Source organism: Otolemur garnettii, unplaced genomic scaffold (genome assembly GCF_000181295.1).
Source record: "Otolemur garnettii isolate 467f Iridium unplaced genomic scaffold, OtoGar3 scaffold00021, whole genome shotgun sequence".
In the NCBI taxonomy this organism is placed as follows: domain Eukaryota; kingdom Metazoa; phylum Chordata; class Mammalia; order Primates; family Galagidae; genus Otolemur; species Otolemur garnettii.
Genome location: NW_003852416.1, coordinates 842,707 through 867,593, shown reverse-complemented (window position 1 = coordinate 867,593; position 24,887 = coordinate 842,707). Strand labels below are relative to the sequence as shown.

Below are 24,887 nucleotides of genomic sequence, written 5' to 3'. Positions count from 1 at the left end.
AAGACACTCTGGCTACCAGAATCAATACATTATCTATTTTCAAAAAACCATATGCATGAATATAGCTACTGAATTGAAGAATGTTCATGCCCCATCACTCTGAAGCTTCGCTGGAGCCAACCTAGAATGCCACCCTCAGGGACAGCACAGTGGTTCACAAACAGAGGTGACAAATCATTTTCCTCTGAGGGCATCCAAAATGGATTCTGCAGGAAGAAAGCAGAGTTATGGTTAAGATGTTGGATTACAACTCTTAAGTATCATTTCATACCCAAGAGTTGTGATCTTCTGAATGTTGCCCTTTCAACCAGCTAATCACAAAGATGACAGTAGGATGTGATGCAGCTGGGGACATCAACAGGACATCCAAATGCCGAGGGAACTAAGTGCTGATCCTACCCTACTTAAATTTCAGATTTCATATGAGCCTCTAATTTACTGCTGAGGACACAACAGCAAGTAGGGCATAATTCTATGTCTATTAAAGTTATATGTGTGTATATGAACATATAGCAGTTCTTATCTTTCTCTGTGTATGGCAGGATTTTAGATTATATTTCCTTATTTATACTTTTCGGAAAGTTTTAACTGCTTATAGTATCACTTTTATAATCCAAAAAAATCATAAAATGAAGCTATCTTCATTTTAGAGGAATAAGAAAAAATGTCCTATATATTCTTAGGGCAGTTCTAATAGAAAGTTTCTCAAATGCTCTTAGGAAACTATTTTGAAGGTCAAAAATTCCATGTAAAATCTTTATAATCAAAGAAAATGGCTTTGTTCACTAATGTTGTCCCAGTAAGCCAAGTACCCAGAACACAGCAAGTGTGATACACACATGCTGAATGAAGAAATACAGTTGACTTGGACACTGAATTTATAGACAGTTGATTTTTAAAATCATTGTTTCATAGTCTTTTTATTCTAACCAGCTGAAGGTTATTTTCTAAATGTTTAATTGACATTAAATGCCCTTTAGAGAAAAGTTTAAAGTCAGTGATGAGATTCAAACTACTAAGTTTTATAAATGTTAAAAAGTTCAATCAATAGAAAACCGAAAAATGGGCAAAATGGGGACTGCCATGGGTTGGTGGACAAGCAGCAGTAGCAGCAGCAGCAGGGATTGGCTGAGAAAGAGGCCAATAACACAGGAACATAACCCTCTTGTGTCTTTATCCTGTTTCCAAGACAACTTGATCGGAGCTGAGACCTGACGTGTAGGATTCTCCTCCTTGTACCTGGTGTGGTGCCTGCTACCTTGGCAGTGGGCACTTGTTGAACAGGCAAAGGGGTCGGGATCACCAAGGGTAGCATCTCCTCTCTGGCTCTCAAATCAAAGGGCAGAAATGGATTGTTTCACCTCTTAGCCAGGAACATGTAGGTCAGGATGGTTCCTACGAAAATGTGATTGCGGCACAGCTGTAAAAGCAGCCAGACAATAACTACTTTTCATCAATAACCAAAGACAAGTGTCCTGAGTTCTAAGGAAAAAAAAATTAGTGTCTATTTCCTTTGGATGAGGCTTGCATCAAACCAGAAATAAACATTTTTCTTAAAAAAACAAAACAAAACTCCATTTCCTAGATTTTCAGAAAAAAGCAAATAATAGAGTAATTACATTTTTTATTGTCCAAATCAGGGATACTTGAGAGTAAAAGAGAGCACTAATAACAAGTATTGTAGGGAAGAAATTATGCCAAAGTAACAGACATGAACAGACCTGTCCTGACAATGCTAACACAAGATCTTTTGTAAATGTTTATAGTTTTTTCTTTAAGATCTCTATTAAGCTACATAACAGAACATTTGGCAGCAACTTAACATTGAACATTGAGTAACAGCACTGCTTTGTTCTTGCAAGGAGATGTATTTGCTAAGTGAGGAAACAGACTTTACACCATCCCCATACTGAAGGTTTTCTGTTGTAGCATAACCTCTGTTTCAAATGGGTCTGAGGAAAGAGCCTGTTTCAGCTTGTTGAACAGAACAAATAAGCACAACTGTGATTAAATTACTTAGATTCACTTAATTTTACGCTCTAAAATATTAACGAGAAGTTTAGCATATCTTGCTCCAGAAACAACCCCCTAAAACAATAAACGCAGGTCATAACATAGTTTTAGGTTTTTATGATAGCCATGAGAGTCTCACAAATATGCTGCCACAAAATATTGTCTTAAAGCCATAGGATAGTCAAAATAAAAAAAGTCTAATTTGTAGCTGGTTACAATATTTCCCAGAGGAGCTGAGGAGGTACCGTGGCACAAAACCATGAGCACACAGGGAGCTTGGCTCAGCTTCTGAACAGCAGCATCCTCTCTGAACACCTCTGCCCCACCAGGCTGGCGTAATGCATCACGGCTGCCTCCTCACTTGGATCTTTCTGGTGCTTCTTATAAACACCGTAAGGCATGATGGCTTTCTTGTGAAACACTTGCAACCGGTCAGGTTCATTACAGCGACCTTCATCCACTGCAACAACAAAATATCACATATTAAGTTACTTTTCATTTCCTAATTTAAAAAAATTTTAATTTAAAATATAAAAATAGGCTCAGCGCCCATAGCTCAGCGGTTAGGGTGCCAGCCACATACACGGAGGCTGGCAGGTTCGAACCCGGCCCTGCCCAGCTAAAACAAAAATGACAATGGCAACAAAAAAATAACTAGACACTGTGGCAGGCACCTGTAGTCCCAGCTACTTAGGAGGTGGAGGCAAGAGAATTGCTTAAGCCTAAGAGTTTGAGGTTGCTGTGAGCTGTGATACCACAGCACTCTACCGAGGGTGACAGCTTGAGACTGTCTCAAAAAGAAAATAGAAATATAAAAATAATGTATTAAGAGATCCTCTTTGATCCGAATGTCAAATGAGGGTAGGTAACATTAATATTCAGACTAATCTGTGCATTTTAGCAAATAAATAACAACTGCAATACTGAAAGGTAACCCTCTGGTATGACAGCTGAAAATACTGAGCAGACGCAAAGAATTGGACATAATTTAAAAACTGGCCTTCTATGTTTATTATCTGATAAAGTTTACAACTCTTCAGCATCTTTCCTAAGTCTGATTTAAATCCCTTTAGCCTCTCCTTGTGTCAGTGTATTGTCTAAAGTTTTGATCACTGCACTGAAGCTTTTGGCTGGCTGCCAAGTTCTGACCGACCAGGTTTGGGCAATGGGCACTTGTGTTCTTGGGTACAAGGGCAGATTCTTACAGTTTTCGTGGAAGACACGGCAGAGACGGCTGGTGGCTGCCAATGTCAGCCTTCCTCTTCTTCCATTAAAAGAACACCTGGTTTTTATCAGGACACACAGGTCACCCAGAAGAGGGCCTGTTTCCCACCCTTCCCTGTGGCCAGTGTAGACTCACGCCCAAGTTCTGGCCAATAGTATATAAGTCGAAGTGCTCTGTGGGAGCTTCTAAGCATCTTTTTAAAAGCACAGCTGACCTATGCCTTGTGCCTCCTTCATTTTCCCATCTTTCCTTTACTCTGCTATCTGGAATGTGGAGTTGTGGCAGGAGCCCTAACCTCTGCCTTGGAGCTTACCTTAGTTTAGCAAGACAAATGCTAAAAGGACGCAGGGACCGAAATGGCCATACCAGCCCTGAGGTGCTGGTATTTGGATATTTACATAAAGTAAGCTACATAAAATTTATTTTGTTTCTATTACTAGCCATTGCTACTAACCCTAATACTGATAGAATAATGTTAAAATATCTACTATAATTTATGATGTTTTTATCACTGACTTAGCAGTTCCACTTCTCAGAACTGTCCTATATCAGTGGTTCTCAAGCCTGACTATATATTGGAATCACCTGAGCAGCTTTTTAAAAACATCAAAGTCCAGGATCCCTTTTCCTCAGAGATGCTGATTTTAAAGCTGGTCTGAATGAAATGTAAACATCAGTATTTCCTTAAGCCTTTTCAAGTGGGTTGAGAACACTGTCTTAGAGAAACACCACACATTTGAATGTATTGTATGAGGTGTTTACGGTAATTCTCTACTACTGAAAAACTGGGAGTAACCTGAATGTCTGTGAGTGGAGAACTGGTTAAGAGTGAAGGCACATCCACATGATAAAGTGTTCCACAGTCATTAAAAGACAAAGGAAGATAGACCGTTAACATGAAAAAACAGTGGACACAGCATCAACAACTACTTTTTTAATTAAAAGCCTGCTATATGCACAGTGAAAATCTGGAGAAAAATATGCCAACCTATTGAAAGAATTTATCTCTAACTGGTCCTTTGCCTGGAAGCAGAGCCAGCCACATGGTTCATCGTCTCCCTCCACCTGGCCACTTTCACAGTGGCCCCCTCAGAGGGCTCCCCACCAGCTGAGACAGTGTCTCCATCTCCCTCCCCTTCCCTTTTGTCTTCTTTAGGACCCCCCCACCCCCCCCCACCCCGTCTCCACCTGACACTCATTTATCAGACTGCTGTTCCTCTTGGACCTGCTTGCCCAGGGCTCCAACCCCGCCCTCTACCTGCTCTGCTCTGTGCCCCTGAGGCTACCTCCTGCAGGCATAGCTGGTCCCCAACTGGCTACAGCCAATTACAAGGGACAAGGGACGGGAGCTGGAGATAGGCAAGCAAACAGCCTTTCTCCCCCACCCTCTCCTCTCTCTTCCTCTGCTTTTTGGCAGCAGTTCCAGCTGCTCTTGAAGCTGTCAAGGTTCCAGTTTCTTCTGGGTGGGCCTGGTCCTTGAGCCCCTTTTCTCTTCAGCTAGGGCTGGCAGTGGCTTCTTGCTGTTGCTAATCTTTGGGTCACCTCTCTGTGCCCACCTTTTTGGCTGTCAGTAACACCCCGCCTGTTACCACCTATTCTTTGCATTACATAGTCTCTGTTGTAAAAACCTGAAGTGGGAATCTCTGTCACCTTTCCTCCTCCATGAGAGGGACCCATTTCCAATTCTCTTTGGAAGTGCCCTAAACAGGAAAGAAAAGGAAAGGGGAAAGGGGAGTGGAGAGAAGGAAGAAGAAACCTGAAGTGGTCTGGCAGTCCTGTTCAGATGGAGATACATGCTATTTCAAAATATGTGTTCTTACAAGTTACTTTATCCAACCGAAGGAGAAAATCCACATACTTTAAAACAATTAAATATCTAACATTTAGTAGTTCATCACATCCCACGCCCGGGTAAATGGCACACAAAGGAAAAAACAGCACCCTGCTTCCTGTTGCCAGCTTTGGACATCTTCATGCAGACACACTGCCACATGAATGGCTATCGCCACCACCAAATACTTTTGGCAGAAAACAGGCAGATTTGAGGATGTTTATAGTATAATACAGATTTAAAAATGAGTAGAGACTGGTGAGATCAGAAAAGGAACACTGGCAAAATGACACAAAATTTTTTAAATCTAAAAGCTTGGAATTTTTAAATTGGAATTTTAAAATGTCTATATAAACCTATAAAATAATGTTTACTATTTTAAACCTTTACTCTAAAATATCATGGACCAATGTATTTTAAGATTCCAATAAATGAAACAACTTAGCAAATAAAAACATGAGATTTGATATGTGATTTTAGTTTAGCTAGAATGAAATGTCACCTTCTAACTTTTACTCTTGCTTAACATGACTTATAAAAATAGATGAGAAAACCCCACCATTATGTATAATTTACATCAATTATTTTAAAGTGTATTCCTTGGAGAGAGTAGGAATTTTGTTTCATTTGTCAAAACATATATTTTACTTCTATTTACTGAGATCATATAAAAAAGCTCTAAAATGATATATATATTTTTGGTTAACACTTCAATGTCTAAGTTTCAACCACTGAATTCCAAATTGGCTTGTGATACCACTGATCTACTAACATACATATCTAAGTCTCCTAAACTAATTTATAGCATTTTAAGTGAGCCTAAAGGCACAAAGGCTAATCAAGTGTAACAATTCTTTTTACTCCAAATACTTACGAGATCTAGACCAAGAGGTTCTAGATCAAAGTAGTCAAATACATACTTAAGTATCTTAAAAAGTAATTATCAACAAGCTATTCACTTTTTAACATCACACATAAATACAAGAAGCATTAATGAATTCCAAAATCCTCTCTTCATTCTCTTCAATGTTACTATACCCAAGTCATTTGTAAATCCAAATATACTTAGTCTTAGTGTTCAAATCCATCAGAAGCTATGGGATCGTTGTTCTTGGTGTTTGATATTCTGAATAATGTGGTACTGATTCTATTGCCAACTCACCAGATTATGCTGAGACTTAATAGAAATTTTAAAAATTAATTTACTGAAATACAAATTTCTCAATTGCTCCCAATCCAAGGCACTGAAACATTTAGATAATACGTGCTGCCACCAGCGTCTGTCAAGTTTCTGCTGACACCTTCCTTCAAACCTAACTACTCCCCTGGGTAAGGCTCATAATGTCCAATAACACCGGCGTTCTAACGTTTCACCAAGTCCTCAGCATTCAGGTAAGATTACATCTAATTCTGTGGTCACATGAATTCAAACTTAATTTGCACATTCTTTTAGAAATAATTTATTCAACCCAAAATGCATATTATTAAGACATTAACATTTAAGCAAATTAAAAATTCAGTTTCTCTTCCTATAGTAGTACTAAAGCTTGTCTTTTCTTACCTAAAGAAATTTCAATTGCAACTCAAATACAGAATTCTGCCTACCCCCCAAACCAAAGATATCAATCTAAAACTGCCAGCACTTTAGATGAAAGGAACACAGATTGACAAGACACAGAAAGATGAAGGAAAGATAAACTATACATTTTAAAAAACTTATTATTTCAAGAAATTAAACTCAACAAATTGTCTAGGAATTAGTTACCTATGAATTAATGAAGACTCAATTGCCACCTTAATTTTTCATATCACTTTGAATCATGAAAGTAATGGTTACTGTAAAACTCAATAGACACAGAAAGGGTAGAGAGTGATGTCAGCCCCCTTGTAAGCAATCCTTGCTCCTGATCCTTCCTCCTCACCTCACCAAGCAAACCCCCATCCCAGTTACCAGTGTTTGAACAATTTTATAAGCTGTATTTAAATATTCAAATACAGTGTTTTAAGTCACATTCTAGCTATATATAAATTAAGGCAGAAAATCAAATCAAATCATCCTTTCAGTGTGTATAACGTATTACCTTAAGAAACCACTGATTATCATTACAGAAATTACAAATTTCTGTTTTCAGGGCTTAACCTTCTGTGGTTTTAAGATCATTTAATTACATTCTCAATGAACGCAGATTTTGTTAGTACATTTTATAAGATTAATATTAAAACCAATTTAAAACTGAAGCAAAAGCATCCTACCAGATGAAATTCAAACTACTGGCAATAAATCAATCATAGTTTATTTACTAAAGGAAAAATGTACTTCCCAAATCCTCACAAAACCCTTTATAATTCTTGTGTTGCTTGCCTGATAAATGTCATCAGTGCTTATTTAAAAAAAAAAAAAAAACAAAAAACTATAGCCAAACCTACAAAAAACAGGCCTTTCTTGAGGGGACCTTGCAGATAACAGAAAAATAAGCCATTTTGAGATTAAAGACCATTTGCCGTCTCACCTAAGGAGAACTACCAAGCTCACTGAGATGCCTTAGAAACGCAGTCCAACAAGCGCATTCCGACTTCTTCCACTTTTCCTGTCTTTAATGTATCACAATTTAATTTCATAAAATAAAAACCAAAAACAATTCTGCAAACTTTTTCTGAGATCACTAGTTATACAAACATTCTGTCAACTCTGTAATATTTCTGGGGAGTTTTGTTTTGAGACAAAGTCTCAAGCTGTTGCCCTGGGTAGAGTGCCATGGCGTCACAGCGCACAGCAACCTCAAACTCTTGGGCTTAAGAGATTCTCTTGTCTCAGCCTCTCAAGTAGCTGGAACTATAGGCGCCTACCACAACACCCAGCTATTTTGTTGTTAGAGCTGTTATTGTTGTTTGGCAGACCTGGGCTGGATTCGAACCCACCAGCTCTGGTGTATGTGGCTGGTGCCCTAGCCACTAGGCTACAGGTGCTGAGCCAACTCTGTAATATTTTAATCTTCAAGGAAACTCTGTTGGACAACAAGTGGCTGATTTTTTTCCAACTTTTTATTCACAGGAGATGAACTGTACATCACAGGTGCTTTCAAAGGGAAAGAATGTAGAGATCAAAGCTTTACTTCCACTTCTTACAGGGATTTTGCTCATTTGTTATTCTTAAAGAGACTTCATAACTTCTCAGCTTTCCAAAAAATTATGAAAGTCTATTTTCTTCATTATTTATTGCTACAGCAGTATTACGTAAATATGAAAACAAGTTACACACTTTATAGTTTCTCCTAAAGATAGTTAAACAAATGGAAGGCACAGCCAAATATAGTTGGGCAAAATGAATATAATGGAAGAATTTGAAATTTTGAACAAATGCATGATAGAAGTATTACTACTCAACAAAACTCAACTCTGGAAGTTCACAGTCAGTATGATTTTGAATATTTTAAAGTAACACAAGATATTAAGACATGTTTTAATTATATGGGGGAAGGGACAGGAAAAGGGAGAAGAACTGAAAGGAAGCTTTTCCTATGGGACAGTAAAGAATGCATAATAGCTTAGAAGTAAGTAAGCTCAACCAGCTTATTCATTAAGCCCACTTGCCGAGAGGCTCAAACCTTCAGGAAGCCATCTCAAAGAATTAAATATTTTCATACTCTATACAGAATACTGTTGTTAGAAATTTCACTCAGGATGCTTTTTTTGATAAAATAAAACTAAGAAAAAGCCAAACTTGGCTTATAAAATGTCATTTAATAACACCTTTGAGATGTAATTCACATACCACATAATTCACCCATTTAAATTGTACAAATCAATGAATCTCTTTTCAGAGTTGCGCAAACATCAATTCATTTTTAGAGTATTTTTGTCATCCCAGAAAGAAACCCCCTACCTATTAGCATTCAACTTATTGAAGACCTGCCAGACTGGTTTCCGCATTGGCTTCATCATTTTCCACTCCCATCAGCAGTATACCAAGGTTCCAATTTCTCCATATCCTCATTAACACGAGTTATTATCTGCCTTTTTGATTGCTGCCATCCCAGTGGGTGTGAAGCAGTATGTTATTGTGGTTTTGATTTGCATTTCTTTGATGTCTAATATTGAGCATCTTTTCACGTGATTATCCATTCATATATCTTCTTCAGAGAAATATCTTCAAATCTTTTGCCCATTTTAAAATCTGGTCGTCTTCTTACTGAGTTGTAAGAGTTCTTTATATTCTAGATCCTTATGAAATACTTTCCTTCAATACACCCTCTCTTTCTCTGAACTGTCTTTTCACTTTCTTACAGTGTCTCTGAAAGTACCAAAGCTTTAGATTTTGATTAAGTCCAAATTAATTTTTTCTTTTGTGCTTTTGGCATCCTAAGAAAACATTGCCTGCTCCAGTCATTAAGATTTACTCCAACGTATTTTTATGAGATATTTCTTCGACCCAGAACTACTAACCATTTACTGAAAATATTCTTTCCCCACTGAATTATCTTGGTACCCTTTTTGAAAATCAACTGACCATAAATATGAGGGTTTATTTCTGGATTCTCAATTCTAGTCCATTGCTCTACATATCTACCTATATGTCAGAACCGCAAAGTGTGTTAACTTTATTTTTATTTTTTGCAAGACTATTCTGGCTATCCTGGGTTCCTTTAATGTCCATGTGATTTTTTTTTTTTTTTTTTTTTTTGCAGTTTTTGGCTGGGGCTGGGTTAGAACCCACCACCTCCAGCATATGGGCTGGTACCGTACTCCTTGAGCCACAAGCACTGCCCTCCATGTGAAATTTTGTGATAAACTGTCAGTTTCTATGGGGAGGGCAAGTAGGATTTTAACATATTGATGTGAAGAGTATTGCCATCTTAACCAAATTAAGTCTTCTGATCCGTGAACATGGGATGTTTTTCCACTTATATTTTCTGGAATTTAACAATGTTTTTATTTTTCAAAATGTAAGTGTGTATACTGCTTTGTTAAATTTATTCCTAACAATTCTATTCTTTTTGATGTTGTTGTAAATGCACTTAATTTCATTTTTAATTGTTCATTGCAAATGTATAAAAATAAAATTGAATTCTGCATACTGATCTTTTATCCAGCAACTTTCCTGAACTTACTTATTATACTTTATACATTTCTATATTCTTCAGAACTTCCTATATGCAAATTTTACTTGCTCCTTGCCAATGTGGATGCCTTTCATTTCACTTTCTTGCTTTATTGGCATGGCTAAAATATAACTTTCTAAAGGAAAAAAACCACATATTTTTGTCAAATTCATGATATAATGTTGATTTAGATCCCAGAAATCATATAACAAAACATAATTCGCCAAGATGATTCTAACCAGAAAGAATTCCAGATTAATTTTGATATTACTGTCATTTGGTATCAAAGTCCTATAGAAGGTCATTAGATGGAAGTAAAAGGATAAGAAGGATAATGTAAAATCCAGTCAATTGTGTGCCATTCCCCTCTCCTCGCAGTCACACCAAATTTATCCTCAGGACACTGCCAGCAACACATGTAAGTACCACCTAAGTAAAATGCTAACAAACACTCTTCTGATGAATAATGAAGGAGGACTCTCAAATTTGGACTCTGTGTTTTGACCCCTACCTGTTCTTCTTTTTCTTTTTTAAATGTTGAGATGTGGTCTCTCTCTGTTACATGGCTGGAGTGCAGTAGCATCATCATAGGTCAATATAACCTCAAACTCCTGGGTTTAATGCAAGCCTGCTGCCTCAGCCTCCCAAGTGGCTGGGACTAAAGGCACATGCGCCCACACCCAGCTAATTTTTGTATTTTTTTGTACAAACAGAATCTCACTATGTTTGTTGCTCAGGATGGTCTTGATCCTCCCACCTTGGCTTTCTTTCCAAAGTGCCAGGATTACAGGGATAAGCCACTGTACCCAGAATACTATATTTTAAATACTTCCTATTTCACCATTAATCTTTACCCTAGTAAAAGATATGTTTAAAAATTGATAAAACTGGCCAGCACCCGTAGTTCAATGGTTACGGTGCTAGCCACATACACCAGGGCTAGCGGGTTTGAGCCAGCCAGGCCTGACAAACAACAACGATAAATACAATTTAAAAAAAAAAAAAGAAGGCTTGGCGCCTATAACTCAAGAGGCTAGGGCACTGGACACATACACCAGAGCTGGCAGATTCAAATCCAGCCCATGCCCACCCAACAACGACAACTACAACCAAAAAAAAAAAAAAAAATAGCCAGGCGTTGTGGCAGGTGCCTGTAGTTCCAGTTACCTGGGAGGCTGAGGCAAGAGAATCACTTATGCCCAAGAGTTTGAGGTTGCTGTGAGCTATGGCACCATAGCACTCTACCGAGGGCGACATTTTGATTCTGTCTCAAAAAAAAAAAAAAAAAAGACAGAACTTTTGAAATATAAAAAAAAGAAAAAATTGACAGAACAATATAATGAAAGAAATATAAATCAAAACATGCAAAATAAGCCATATCAGGATTTCTCAAAGACAAAAGGAATTTAGTTTGCACTACTGTGGCCAAAGAGGCAGTATGTGAAATCAGGCCATATAAAATAAGTATATTGAGAAAAACGTGAGGTAGATTTTTCTCTCAGAGAACAGAAGGACAGGTATGGGAAGGTAGAAGACGGGGACAAACTGCTATGTTGGATCAGAATTAGACTGGTGAAAACTCACAATCTGTATACACTGATGTAGACATAGTTATCAAAACAGGTATAAATGTGGGAGTGTGTGTAAACATTCATGTATTTCCTGGATGTGTCTGCGGAGAAGGCCTGGAGGCAATGAAATGCCGGCAGCAATGAGCATACTTACCACTCACATCTTGCTTTCCAGATATTACTTTGCCTTGAAAAAGAACCAGGGCTCCTTGGAGATATGACTAATTACAAAGCTGAGTCGGGGAAAGTACAAGATTAGTCTGGAATATTTCATGCCAGAAAATAAGGGAGTGCTCAAAAAATGATGGGAACTTGTCAAAAGAATACAAGGATCACTTCGAAAAGGCTCCCACTGGCCTACTCTAAGACAATCTGAGCTTTTAAAATAAATAATGAGAGTTTGCTGTATCATAATACACTGACTAAAAGAAGTTTCCATGAGTCTGTACCAATATAAACATATAAACTGACATGGACAGGGGATTGTTTTTCCTTACAGTAAGAATGCCAACTAATAAAAGTGAAATAATAATGAAATCAGAAAAAAAAAATCATCATTTGGCAGCCATCTTGATAATAAATGATTCTGGCAAGAATTATCAATGGATGTAAAAACTAGAAGATATTAAATACAATAGGATATTTATATTGTTTCAAGATATCTTTCTATGAAATATTTGTTAAATACTTATTAACATATACAAAAATCTTACTAACTTTACATGGAGATGCCTGGTACATCTCACCTTACCAAGTGATGAAAACCTAAGTCACCAGCAGACAGACGAATTGACACCACGAGGCCCCTGACACAGTGTGATAAGCACACAGCAACACTTCTAGGGTATTCTCGTCAAAACTACATAGCCTGAGTCACATTATGAACAAACACTGGAGAAACACAAATTAAGAAATATTTTATAAGGTAACTGGACGGTAGTCTTCAAAAATGTACAAGTAATGAAAGGTACTATTTCAGATAAAAGGAGACTAAATAGACTGACAATAATGCAACAGGTGATCATAACTTGCATCCTGGGTCTAAAAGGAAAGAGGAAAAAAGGCAAGTAAGCTTGTGTGGGTGTGTGTGTGTGTGTGGGGGTATGTGTTGCTGTGTTAGAAAGGACATTACAGGAGAAATGTGTGACACCGAACAGGAACTGTCAATTAAATAGCAGCAAATAGATGGATGCTGCTGGTTTTGACAGTTGTATCTGGTGATATAGTAAAGTGTCCTTGTCTTCAGACAATACATGCTAGAATTTAAGGATAATGGTGCAATATATCGCCAACTTATTCCCATATAGTTCAGAATAAAAACTACAGAGTGAAAGGAGATAATAAGGCAAATGTGGTAACATGTTAACCACAGGAATCTGGGTGAAGGGTATATACAGGTTCTTTGTATTATTCTCAAATTTTCCTATAAATTTGAATTACTTCAAAATTAGAAAGTTAATACTTTCTAAAGTTAGAAATTTAGAAAGTTAATAAATATTTAATGTTTAACCATGTTCTTCAACTTCCCATCAAATGCCCTCCCCTTTGTGTGACTCCTGGAACCCAAGGACTGCGTCTGTACTGTTTTCACTGTTAAATTCTGTTCTGCCATCTTCCCACCACTCCTGTCTATGAAGTATTTTCATGTTGTTTCTCTTCTGACATTATTATAGACCACAACCAGCTCCATAGTATTTGGAAATTTAACTATCAAGATAAGAATAAAAATGTTATCTAGGGTATAATCCTGAGAAAAAAGCAAAGGAAAAGGCATATTTAATATAAGTAAATACCTGGGTAGCTGATAATTTTTTTAAATTATCAAATATATTCAACCAGTTTGTTTTAGGATCTATTATGTTCAGTGGGTCTGATAAATTCATTTTTTTGTTTTAAATCAATAGTTTTAAATTCTACCATATCTGACAGGGCACAAACACTACTACTGTGATGATAAACTGATGGGTAACCTCAAAGAGTCACAAAGTCAAACTCCCACTCAAGTGCCAGGTAGCCACAATACCAATCCCAAAGAAGGAACGTGTCATTGGGTTGATCTTTGCTTTTTTCCAAGGTAGTCAAAGCCAGAGACTTCAAAAAGTACTTTAAGTAGGAATGTCTTTGAGAATTTCCCAGAGCGTAAAATCAAATAAAAAAAAATTACAGCAATGACTTTAGGAGCAAATACAAATTCACTTTCTCACAACAGTGCTAGTTTTATCCTATGGAGACTGGCTCTAGTGGTAGAACACAGCACACCACATTTTGTTGTACTTCACGGACATCGTGTGTTTTATAAGTTGAAGGACCACGGCAACCCTGTGTCAAGCAAGTCCGTGAGAGCCATTCTTTCACTAGTGTGTCCTTGCTTGGTGTCTCTGTATCACATTTTGGTAATTTTCACAATATTTCGAGCTTTTTCATTATTATTATTACATCTGTTATGGCGATCTATGATCTTTGATGTTACTATTCTAATTGTTTTGAGACGTCACGAACTGGACCCATATAAGATGGTGAACTCAAAAGTGACAGATGTGTGACTTTTTTTCACGTGAATATTCAGAGGCCACTGTTGGGTTGTTAACTGTCCTAATTTCAATATTGTTTTACCTTAGAGAATAGGGGGCCTGACCAAAGGAAGAGATATGGGAGGAATGGCTGAGTGGAGAAGTCAGAACACACATATTTACTGATTAAATCAAAAGCCAGAAATGACTAACCTTAGGGAGGAAGGCATGTCAAGAGGTGAGAAGCCAAAAGCTAAGCTTTAAGCTTTGAACATGAAGGAAAAGTTCTCAAAGAAAATTAAAAGTGCTACTCTACTGAACACAAGAATAAGAAAGTGAAATTGCCTTATTGTTGGCATAGAGACAGTGGATAGAACAAAGTAACCACAGCATTACCATAAGCCAAAGCCTAATCCAGAGCAAGGCCCTGACTCTCTTCAATTCTATGAAGGCTGAGAGAGGGGAGGATGCTGCAAGGCGAAAAGGTGAAAGCAGAAGAGGCTGGTCCGTGAAGCCTGAGGAAGAAAGCCAGCTCTACGCCAGGAAAAAGCAAGGCGAAGCAGCACCTGCTGATGCAGAAGACGCAGCAAGTCACCCCAGAGGTCTAAGCCACTGATGAAGGTGGCGGCACTACACAACACATTTTCAATGGAGACAGAAAATGTGTTCTTCTTCCACATCTTCTGCTGGAAGAAGATGCCATCTAGGTCTTTCACAGCTACAGAGAAGTTAATTTTTGGCTTCACATCTTCAAAAGATAGGTTCTCTTGTCAGGGGCTATTGCAGCCAATGCTCATTTACCATTCTGAAAATCCTGGGGCCCTTAAGAATGAGGCTAAATCTACTCTGCATGTGCTCTATAAATGAAACAAAAGTCTGGATGACAGCACAAAGGTTTACAGCATGGTTTACTGAATATTTTAAACCTACTGTTGAGATCTATTACTCAAGAAAAAAAATATTCCTTTCAAAATATTATTGCTTATCTACAACACATCTGGCTATCCAAGAGCTCTAAAGGAGATGTATAAGATTAATGTTGTTTTTGTGCCTAACACAATATCCATTCTGCAGACCATGGTCAAGGAGTAATTTTGACCTTTAAGTTTTATTGTTTAAGAAATACACTGCATTAGGGTAAGGCTGCCATAGATCGTGACTCTTCTGATGAATCTTGGCAAAGTAAATTGACCGTGTTCTGGGAAAGATTCACTACTGCAGGTGTCATTAAGAACATTTATGATTCATGGGAGATTAAAATATAAAAATGTTAAAATGACCATGAAATCTATGGAGGAAAGAAAAGGGAAAAACTTAACTTTCAGAGTAATAATCTGCAGATTGGAGAACACAGCCTCCAGGGGAACAAGCACACACTCCTCAGAAGGCAGGAAACAGCTGCATTACAGCCTTCCAGGTCTGTCTTCAATGTGCGCTCACCAGGTTTGGGGGATGTCTATGAATCTTTATGGGGAGGGAAGTCTAGCGGCGCATATACAGTGAGTAACATGAGTAACATACATCCCATGTTCACTTTAGGGCACAGTTTTAACATTAAAATGAGGTGAAATTCAGCTCTTTATATCTAAAGGTGAGCTGTATAGGGCACAGTCTCTGTAAGCCAGCTGGGACAGAGTAGGGTCTGTACTATTTTTTTTTTTCAGGATATTAAAGTATAAGTGTATTTTATATTAGAGAAAGAGAAAGGAAAGAGAGTAGAGGGAAGAGATAAAATAGAGACAGAGAAGACAACAGAGAGCAGGGAGTGAGAGAAGGGAAGGTGGGTGGGGGGAGAACAGGAGCAAGAGAATGGCGTGGCATCTCAGAGAAAGACAGAAGAATGCCAGCCAGGTCTGTAGTTTCTAGACAGGAAAGAATGTCTGCAAGGCCAGTCTCCTATCCAATCAGGACTGCTGCAGGCCCCACAGGCAGGAGAATCCTGGTTGGCTGGCATCAGGCAGTCCACCAAGGTCAGTTTAGCATGTTTCCCTCTCAATTAGCAGACCCTATCCCCAGCTATAGTTGCTTTATTTTCTCTTGAGAGTCTTATCTTAGGTTCAGAGTCCACCTCATCTGTCAGCTGATAATACAATGTGGACAAACACTAAACCCCTTCTGGATGAGTTTTAGGAGTTGACTTCAGTGAAGGAAGTGACTGCAGATGTGAGTAGAAAGGGCAGGACTAGAATGAGAAGTGGAGCCTGAGAGGAGAGCGAATTGCCATGATCTCAAGATCAAACTTGAATAGATGAGGACTTGATACTTACAGACGAGCAAAGAAAATGGTTTCTGGAGATAGAATCTACTCCTAGAGAAGGTGTGAACACTGTTGAAATGACAACAGGGTGCTCTGATCTCAGAAGAGGATACTTCCTCCCTACCCCCCATTCTTGCAAGCCTTCCTTTCTTTACATCGCCAAAGGTCCTAATCCAGAAATCCATTCTCCTTCTCACTCCTGGACTCAGTCCAATCTGCATATAATCTCTGTAGATGACAGTATCTCCTATAATCTATTTTCTCTCTTAGTTCCTTTTCACTAACTTCTTTCTACAAAAGCTTCAGACTGCTACCTGGCACAAACAAAGCTCTGACCCCCCCCTCCCCGCCCGCCCTCCAGTTACCACCTGACCACCCACTCCCACCATAACCTACTGCCACATATACATGGCGCCATTGTGCTCTGTTCACTGAGGACAAAGGTGTGTCCCTGGTCTTGAATACAATGGATACATTTCAGTCTTCCTCTTTCTCAGCGGAGCTTGAACTCAGAAAGACCACTTTCTTTTCCCTGCAGCCCACTCTGCCTTCAGCTTTCCTATTTACCCTGGTTTTCCTCTTGTCCCACCTCCAGGGCAAGCCTTTTTCATTGGCCTGATCATGAAATGCTGGGAGTAACACATTTGCTGGGCTAGGTCTCCCATCTAATTGCTCTGTACCTTCTCCCTAGGAAATTTCATTCACACCCATGGATTCAGTTATCATCCCTTAGTCTGACTTCCATCTCCTCTGATCCACCAAAAATTTCCTCCTGAGCCTTAAGTGACTTGATATAATACAATAGCACGTCCTCTAAAATCATCATTTGGTTCTAACATGGATGAGGAAAAACTGATTTCTGGGCAGGGCCACTCACTCTGTGGAGTTTACATGTTCTCTCCATGTCCGCAGGGGTCTTCTCTAGGACCTCGGTTCCTTCAACATCCCAAAGATGTGCACATTCAGGTCCCTGCCATGTCTTAATGGCCCCAGTGTGAGTGGCTGTGGGTGTGTGTGAACGCCTCCCATGATGGAATGTGTCCTGTCCAGTTTAGTTTCTGGGCCGGCCTCCTGCCCTGAGCTGGATGGATGGGATCTGGCCACCCACCACTGTGAACTGGAATAATTTAGTAAATAATTATTTCACTTGCTTTTATGAATCTTTCTTTACGTATGTATAGCTCACATTTAAAGTATTTAATACTACAAGTGTTTTGGTCTTTAGAAACTTGGGGTTACATTTGTGACTAGAAATACAACTCTTGATATAACTCTTGTTTACATCAATTAGCTTATAATAAAATCGGTTTTGTTACGTATCTTTTCAGTTAAAGTCAGTTTCTAAGAACCCAGTGATGACACTAAGGACTTACTGTATGTAACACTATATTGTACAATGTGGGTGCAATAGTATACAAGTTGCTTTTAGGAGGCAAATTCACACTATTTTGGTCAGGGCAATACCACCTTTAGGAATCTGTCCTATAGAACTATTAGTATATGTGCAAAAGGATCCATATTTATAAGTATGTCATAGCATTGTTTATAATACAAAAAAAATTGAAAACTTACATATCTCCCAATGGGGAGGGGTCTTATTATCAATAATGCATCATAGAACGCGACCCTTTAAAAAGATCATACCACATAATCGAGTAATTCCACTTATTGCTTTTTACCCAAATGAATTGAAATTTATGTCTACACAAAAAACTTGCCCAAAAAAAAAAAACTTTACAGTGGCTTTATTCATAAATATCAAGATGTAGAAGCAACCAAGATGGCCTTTAACAGATGAATCAACAATCTATGACACAACCATCTGATGGAATATTATGCAGAGATAAAAAGAAACGATCAAACCACAAAAGGCATAAAGACATGAGGAAACCTTAAAAGCACGATGTTAAGTGAAAGAAATCCATCTGAAAGGTTCTATATTGTGTGTTCTTAACTCTGTGACATTCTGAAAAAGGTAAAACCACGCAGACAGTAAAAGTATCAATAGTTGCCGTGAACAATGGCATCTGGCCTTTCTCTGAACATTTTGTTATTTCTACTTTCATTCCATTGTGATCACCCTTCCCTCTGTTGCAGGTCTCCTGGACTTGCAGTGGACGTTCACTTTGGAGGCATGGCCATAAGGCAAACATAGACTTACAAAACTCAATTTAAAAGTGAAGATGAAGAGGATGCCGTACTAAGTGATCATACACAACAAGGCGAGCCACTGGTGGGAAGATGCTGCACCAACCAACTGCTCTTGTCACGTGGGGAAGAACTAGTTTCTGAATTGTTCATTTAATTATCAATTATCCTTATGGGGAGTCTTGGGAGCCATTCATAAGTACAGAATGCTAGGGGATTGTCTATGCCCTGGGGACTGCCCGTAGGTGTATAAATAGAGCCTTAAAGAGGAGAAACTCTAACACATGCTACAACATGGATGAACTCTAAAGACATTACATGCTAAGAAAAAAATAAACCAGTCACAGAAGGACAAATAATGTATAATACCAACCAACTGTGGTACTTACAGGAGTTAAATTCATAGAAACAGAAAGTAGAATGGTGTTTGCCAGGGGCTGAGGGACGGAAGAATGAGGAGTTTTGGTTTTGCAAGATGGTAATTTTGGAGAGGGATGTATTAGTACTTAAAGCCATTGAACTGTGTATTTAAACATGGTTAAAATGGCAAATTTATGTTGTGTACAATTTACTACACTTAAAATGAATTAATTTTTAAAAATTAAGTATATTTCAATATACTAACAATAAAGACATAAAAACTAAAATTTAAAATATACCATTTATAAATGCCCACCCCCCACACACACACACAACAACAAACCCAAATCGGGGTAAACTTAAAAGATGTGTGCAGAACTTTGGGAAAGCTGATTATATAAACTGGGTCATTCTTGTCATATCCAGCTCAATCAGAGTTGAGGGGTCAGGGGGAAAAAGCACTCAGGGCACACAGTACTGGCTCCAAGAACTGAATCTTCTCCAAGCGCAGCTGCTGAAACAGCCTGCTGTGACTCTGAGACGGATTTCACCTTCTGCTGTCACTCACTAATCAGAGCTTGCCAGCTCCCAAAAGTGCCAATGAGCTTTCCTTTAAAATGTTAGGTAACATTTCTCTTCCTAACAAAACCCTCAACCTTCTCTTTGTTCAGCAGACACGATGCAGACCAGTCTGGTCTGTGTATATGTCCCAAATTGCAATTCTGTGATTCCCCCATAAAATGTTTAGAGATTCATCTCTGTATTTTAATTTGACTTTAATAACTTGCGGGCTAAACACAACAGCTAAAGAAAGAAACCAAAGATCTGAATAAATGGAGAGATAATCCACGTTCACAGGCTGAAAGATATATAGTAAAGATGTCAATTCTCTCCCAACTGATACATAGATGAACATAATTCCTATCTAAAATCTCTTCAAGAATTTTTAGAGGCAAAATTATTCTAAAATTTATATGGAAAAGCAAACAAACTAGAATAACTAAAACAATTCTGAAAAAGAATAAATGAGAGGAGAATCATTTTACCTGGTTTCAAGACTCTGACTATAGCCACAGTAATCAAGACTGTAGCGCTAGTAAAGAGTAGACACATAAACCTACAGAGGAAACAGGGGACCCCACACAGCACCAACACAAGGATGACCAGCTAATGTCTGACAAAGTTTTGACATATTAACAAATAGTATCGGAGAAACTAGATATCAACAGGTAAGAAATTAGACTTTGATTTAAACTTCTCGTCTTTCATCACAGATTTAAATGTAAACTGTGAAACTATAAAATTCTTAGGAGAAAACACAGGAGAAAAACTTTGAGGCACAGAGCTTGGCGAAGAATTCTTAAACATAACACCAGAAGAATGATCCATAAAAGTAAAAAGCTGATAAATTGGACTTCATCAAAATTTAATACTTCCTCTGTGAAAAACCCGATCAAATGATGAAATGACAAGCTACCAAGGACACATATCTAGAGAATATAAAATCTCTCATAACACAACAGTAGAGAAACAATCCACTTAGAAAAAGAACAGAGAACAGGAGGAGACATGTCACCACTGGGTGACTAGGTAGTAAAGCAGCACATGCAGAGACATTCAACATCACTAGCTGTTAGGGAAGCACCGATCAAGATTATAGAGAGATGCTACTATCCACATGAGAACGGCTAAAATAAAGAAGAACAAAAACCAAATGCTGGTGAAGACGTGAAGAGACTATCTCCTATATTGTAGTTAGAAACATAAAATGGTACAGTCATGCTGGAAAATAATTTGACAGCTTCTTCAAAAATTAAATATACTTACTACATAATTCAGTGACTGCACTGCTGGGCATTTATCCCAGAGAAACCAAAAACTTAAGTTCATTAAAAATATGAGGCTCAGAGCCTATAGCTCAATGAGTAGGGTGCCAGCCACAGGCACCAAAGCTGGCCTGGCTTAGGTCAGCTAAACAACAATGACAACTGCAACAAAAAAATAGCAAGGTGTTGTGGCAGCTGCCTGTAGTCCCAGCTACATGGGAGGTTAAGGCAAGGGAATCACTTAAGCCCAAGAGTACGGGGTTGCTGTGAGCTATGATGCCACAGCACCCTACCCAGGGCAACATACTGAGACTCGGTCTCAAACCAAAAAAAGAAATAAAAAGAAAATGCATATAAAATGTTTGTAATAGTTATTTTGTCCTCAACTGGAATTAACTTAAATGTCTTTCAGCAAGTGAATGGTTAAACAAACTGTAATAAATCTAACATCCATACCATGGAATACTATTCAGCAATAAAAATAGAGGATTGACAAATGAAGACAGAAATACACATACACACCCCCAACATCCTTCACACCCAAACAGAGAGACAAGGAAAGAGAAGACTCACAAAGGAAATAAGAAAAATATCTAGAATGTTCTTATTAGGCCATGTCTTTGCATTTTAGTCATTTCACCAGAGAAGTCCCTAAACAATCTGAGATTAGCAAAGGTTGTATTTCCAGATTTTACTGATTTTCATAAACAAAAGCAAAACTGTAGCATCTTATGTACAAATTTAAAAGATTTTCAGGTTTCATTATGTGCTATGTTCTTTAAAACTATCTGCTTCTGAACCTGAAGATCAATTATTTATTCATGGTTTAAAATTCAAACAATGCTTAGTATAAGCCCAATTCTTTAATCAATAAAGCCCAATTTTAGTAAGTCTGACCTGTCTTAAGAAAACAATAAGTGGGTGCGCCTGATTCTTATTTTCAGGATGAATGGGAGATTTATAAGATACTTTCCTAACTTGGGGAAAAAAAAATCTTATTGGGACCTCTTATATCTACTGCAATTAGCAGCAATTTCTCTCTCTCTCTCTCTCTGTCTTTCTTTTTGAGAGAGTTTCAAGCTGTCACCCTGGGTAGAGTGCTGTGGCATCATAGCTAACATAACCTCCAACTCCTGGGCTCAGGTGATTCTCCTGCCAACATCTCCCAAGTAGCTGGAACTATAGGCACCTGCCACAATGCTCAGTTATTTTTTGGTTGCAGCTGTTGTCGTTTGGCGGCCCGGGCTGGATGTGGCTGGCGCCTTAGCCGCTTGAGCCACAGGTGCCGAGCCCAGCAGCAATTTCAATATGACAATTTACACATTCATTCTTCTGAAGTATCTTAAATGAATGAATGAATATCTAGAACTTCTTCCACATAAAACGGCAGTTAACTAGTAAAATCTTGCAAAAACATTCTAAATAATGGAACATTTAATAGAACTAAATAAAACCAAAGCTTTCAGAAGAAAAAAAACAAACAAAAGAAACAAAACACCAAATTAGATCTCTCAAAACCCCCCACAAAAGGCCGAGGTGAATAAACCCAAAGTTACATGCAACCTCGTCTCTCTACTATAATCAGTGATTTTCTGGATGCCCAAAGAATGACCATGGTTTGTTTAAGTGACATAACCATGCCTCACACAGACATAGGTAGTGCTTATCTAGGAAGAAAGGTTACAGGGAGCTCCTCTTCCAGCCCTAGGTTCCCAAGCTATAATCCAGTTTATCCTAGGATCTGAAGGCTTGTTCACACTCAAGACATAAAACATACTTTAGTTTTTATTTTTAATTTCACACAATGGCAAGAGTACAAAAGTCAATGAATAGAGTTAATGGCTACAGTTTCCAAGATCTTTTTTTGTAAAAAAATTTAGAGAAAATGTAATTCTTATGTCCTTTCTAAAAAATGTAAAAATTTTAGGTTTCTATTAATTTCTATTTGCTCTTACAACTTAAGAGACCAAACAGGAGTGAGCAAAAAACCTCATACTTTAAAAAAAAGAGAGAGAGACAGAGAGAGCAGCAAACAAAATGCATGTGGTATTCATCTTACAATTTGGTCGATGTCACTTGGGAAAATGCAGTTTTCCATCTCAGCAACTTTATTTCTGTAAGCCATAAACCTAGTTTCTTCCCCTTTATCATAGTCACTTAAAAGTGGTGCTTTTTAAAGCAGAAAACCTGTTATTTATAAGAACAATACTGTAGTTGCTCTTTAACATTTTATCCACAGACAGCATTCCCAATCTGACAGCAAACTTCTTGAGAGTGGGAATAGAATTTTATATTTCTTGAACCCCCCTACCCAGACATTACATTCCCCAGACATCAGGGAGAAAAAGATGCAGATGACGCAGTGCCAAGTAGGCATCCGATAAATGTTTGTGTTTCATGGTGACAACCTTAATCTCGTGTACTTCTGAGACAAGCAACAGAAGACATCTTCAGAGCCAACTACTCTGCTTTTATCAACTTTCTTGTTAATTAGTAGCATATGTTTATTACTCAATGTCTGAATTTTCAAAATTGAATCATTCTTGGATTATTTCCCTTCATTTCTAAATGTGTTATAAATGTTGAAATTAATCAGGTCACAATAGCTTTAAATTGTGCTCTGCTGATCCACTTTTACAACAAGAATGGTATTATTTGAAATCTTTATAAAACTAAAATTAATTAACCACAAGACAATGTAAGAAAATAATGCCAGCATAAACCCTAGGTGTATTTGGAATGAAGGCACATCCCTCACATCCAGGGATGTTTATGTTTGCTTCTCCAAGAAAGGTGAGAATTCTAGAAATAAAGACACTTCATGCTCCATATTTAAGTTCAAGATCTTTTAGTAACTGGTAGAGCTCAAGTAATGATTTGTATGAAAAGAGGAATTGGGAACCAAACCTTGATAGTATATCGCAGCTACTGCAGAACTGTCAGATACTTTTGAGTTAAGCATCAACTACAAATTACTTCACAACTACTTCAATTGTTAGTTGATCATGCACACTGAATTTGGAACTAACAGTTTTGATTCTATAGCTTTTGGACAGTAGGTTGGAATCTACTTCCGTAAGGCTTCCCTCCCCTCTTTCTGTGCTACCAGTCCAGTGGAACGTTCCACACAGACTCCAGAGCTTCTGCTGTGCTTTTACTAGTTTACAGTTGCTCATAATGGAATCCATTTGTTACCTGCTGAATCTTCTCTCCAAAGTGATGAAGAAAAAGTACTATATGCTCAGCACCCATAGCTCAGTGGTTAGGGTGCTGACCACATGGGATTGGTGGGTTCGAACCCAGCCTGGGCCTGCTAAAACAAAAAATAGCCAGGTGCTGTGGTGGGTGCCTGTAGTCCCAGCTACTAGAAAGTCTGAGGCAAGAGAACTTCTTGAGCCCAAGAGTTTGAGGTTGCTATAATCTATGACGCCATAGCATTCTAGTGACATGGTGAGACTAAGTCTCGAAAAAGAAAAGAAAAGAGAGTAAGATTTACCATGTTTCTTCTGGTACATTACCTTCTTGTTCAGAGGACAAGTTAACCAAACTAACCAGCTACCAAGTCAATACCAGCAGTAAAAGAAACTGTTTTGCTCCCAGCCAATCCTGGGACTCTCCTGTGTCTTCTTTCAGTTCTGACAGATTTTGACACAGAAACTGAGTACCTGCCTTCACAAAGCTCAGCTAAATAATTTATTCACCAGGACCCTAAAGCTGAGAATTTCTAAAGTATATTTTAGCTTTTCACGGTTTAAAACACATCTTTAAGAACGCCTCCTATATCCCAGGCATCTCTACATAAGTCTTGAACCCATTACCTAAAAGCAATAGAGAACTAGAGTCAAAACGCCCCATGTTATACAGCAGGAGTGTTCAGTTCTTTTAACCCAAATGTGTTTCTGTTAAATAAAATCTCAACTATTGTTTTAATGTGTTTTGAAAAACAAGTATTGTGACTAAAAACAAAGCAGTACTACAAAAGCACTTTTTCCATCTATGCATACTATGAAAAAAAATCACAATTTTAAAGCACTATTTGTTTTCAAA

At 38.0% G+C, this 24,887-nt stretch overlaps 1 protein-coding gene across 6 annotated transcripts in view; it reads right to left on the bottom strand.

Annotated features, from left to right (window-relative positions):
- Positions 1-1,579: 1,579 nt before the first annotated feature.
- ATE1 (arginyltransferase 1) overlaps positions 1,580-24,887 on the bottom strand; it is a 169,745-nt gene continuing 146,437 nt past the window's right edge. For 2 of the 6 annotated variants that reach the window (XM_003787104.2, XM_003787103.3), the window contains exon 12: positions 1,836-2,473. In XM_003787104.2, the coding sequence (XP_003787152.1) occupies positions 2,295-2,473 (179 nt within the window). In that variant the 3' untranslated portion in view covers positions 1,836-2,294. Of the gene's footprint in view, positions 2,474-24,887 lie in introns of all 6 variants that reach the window. The other 4 variants (XM_023511667.1, XM_023511668.1, XM_023511666.1 and 1 more) reach the window with 3 other exon arrangements.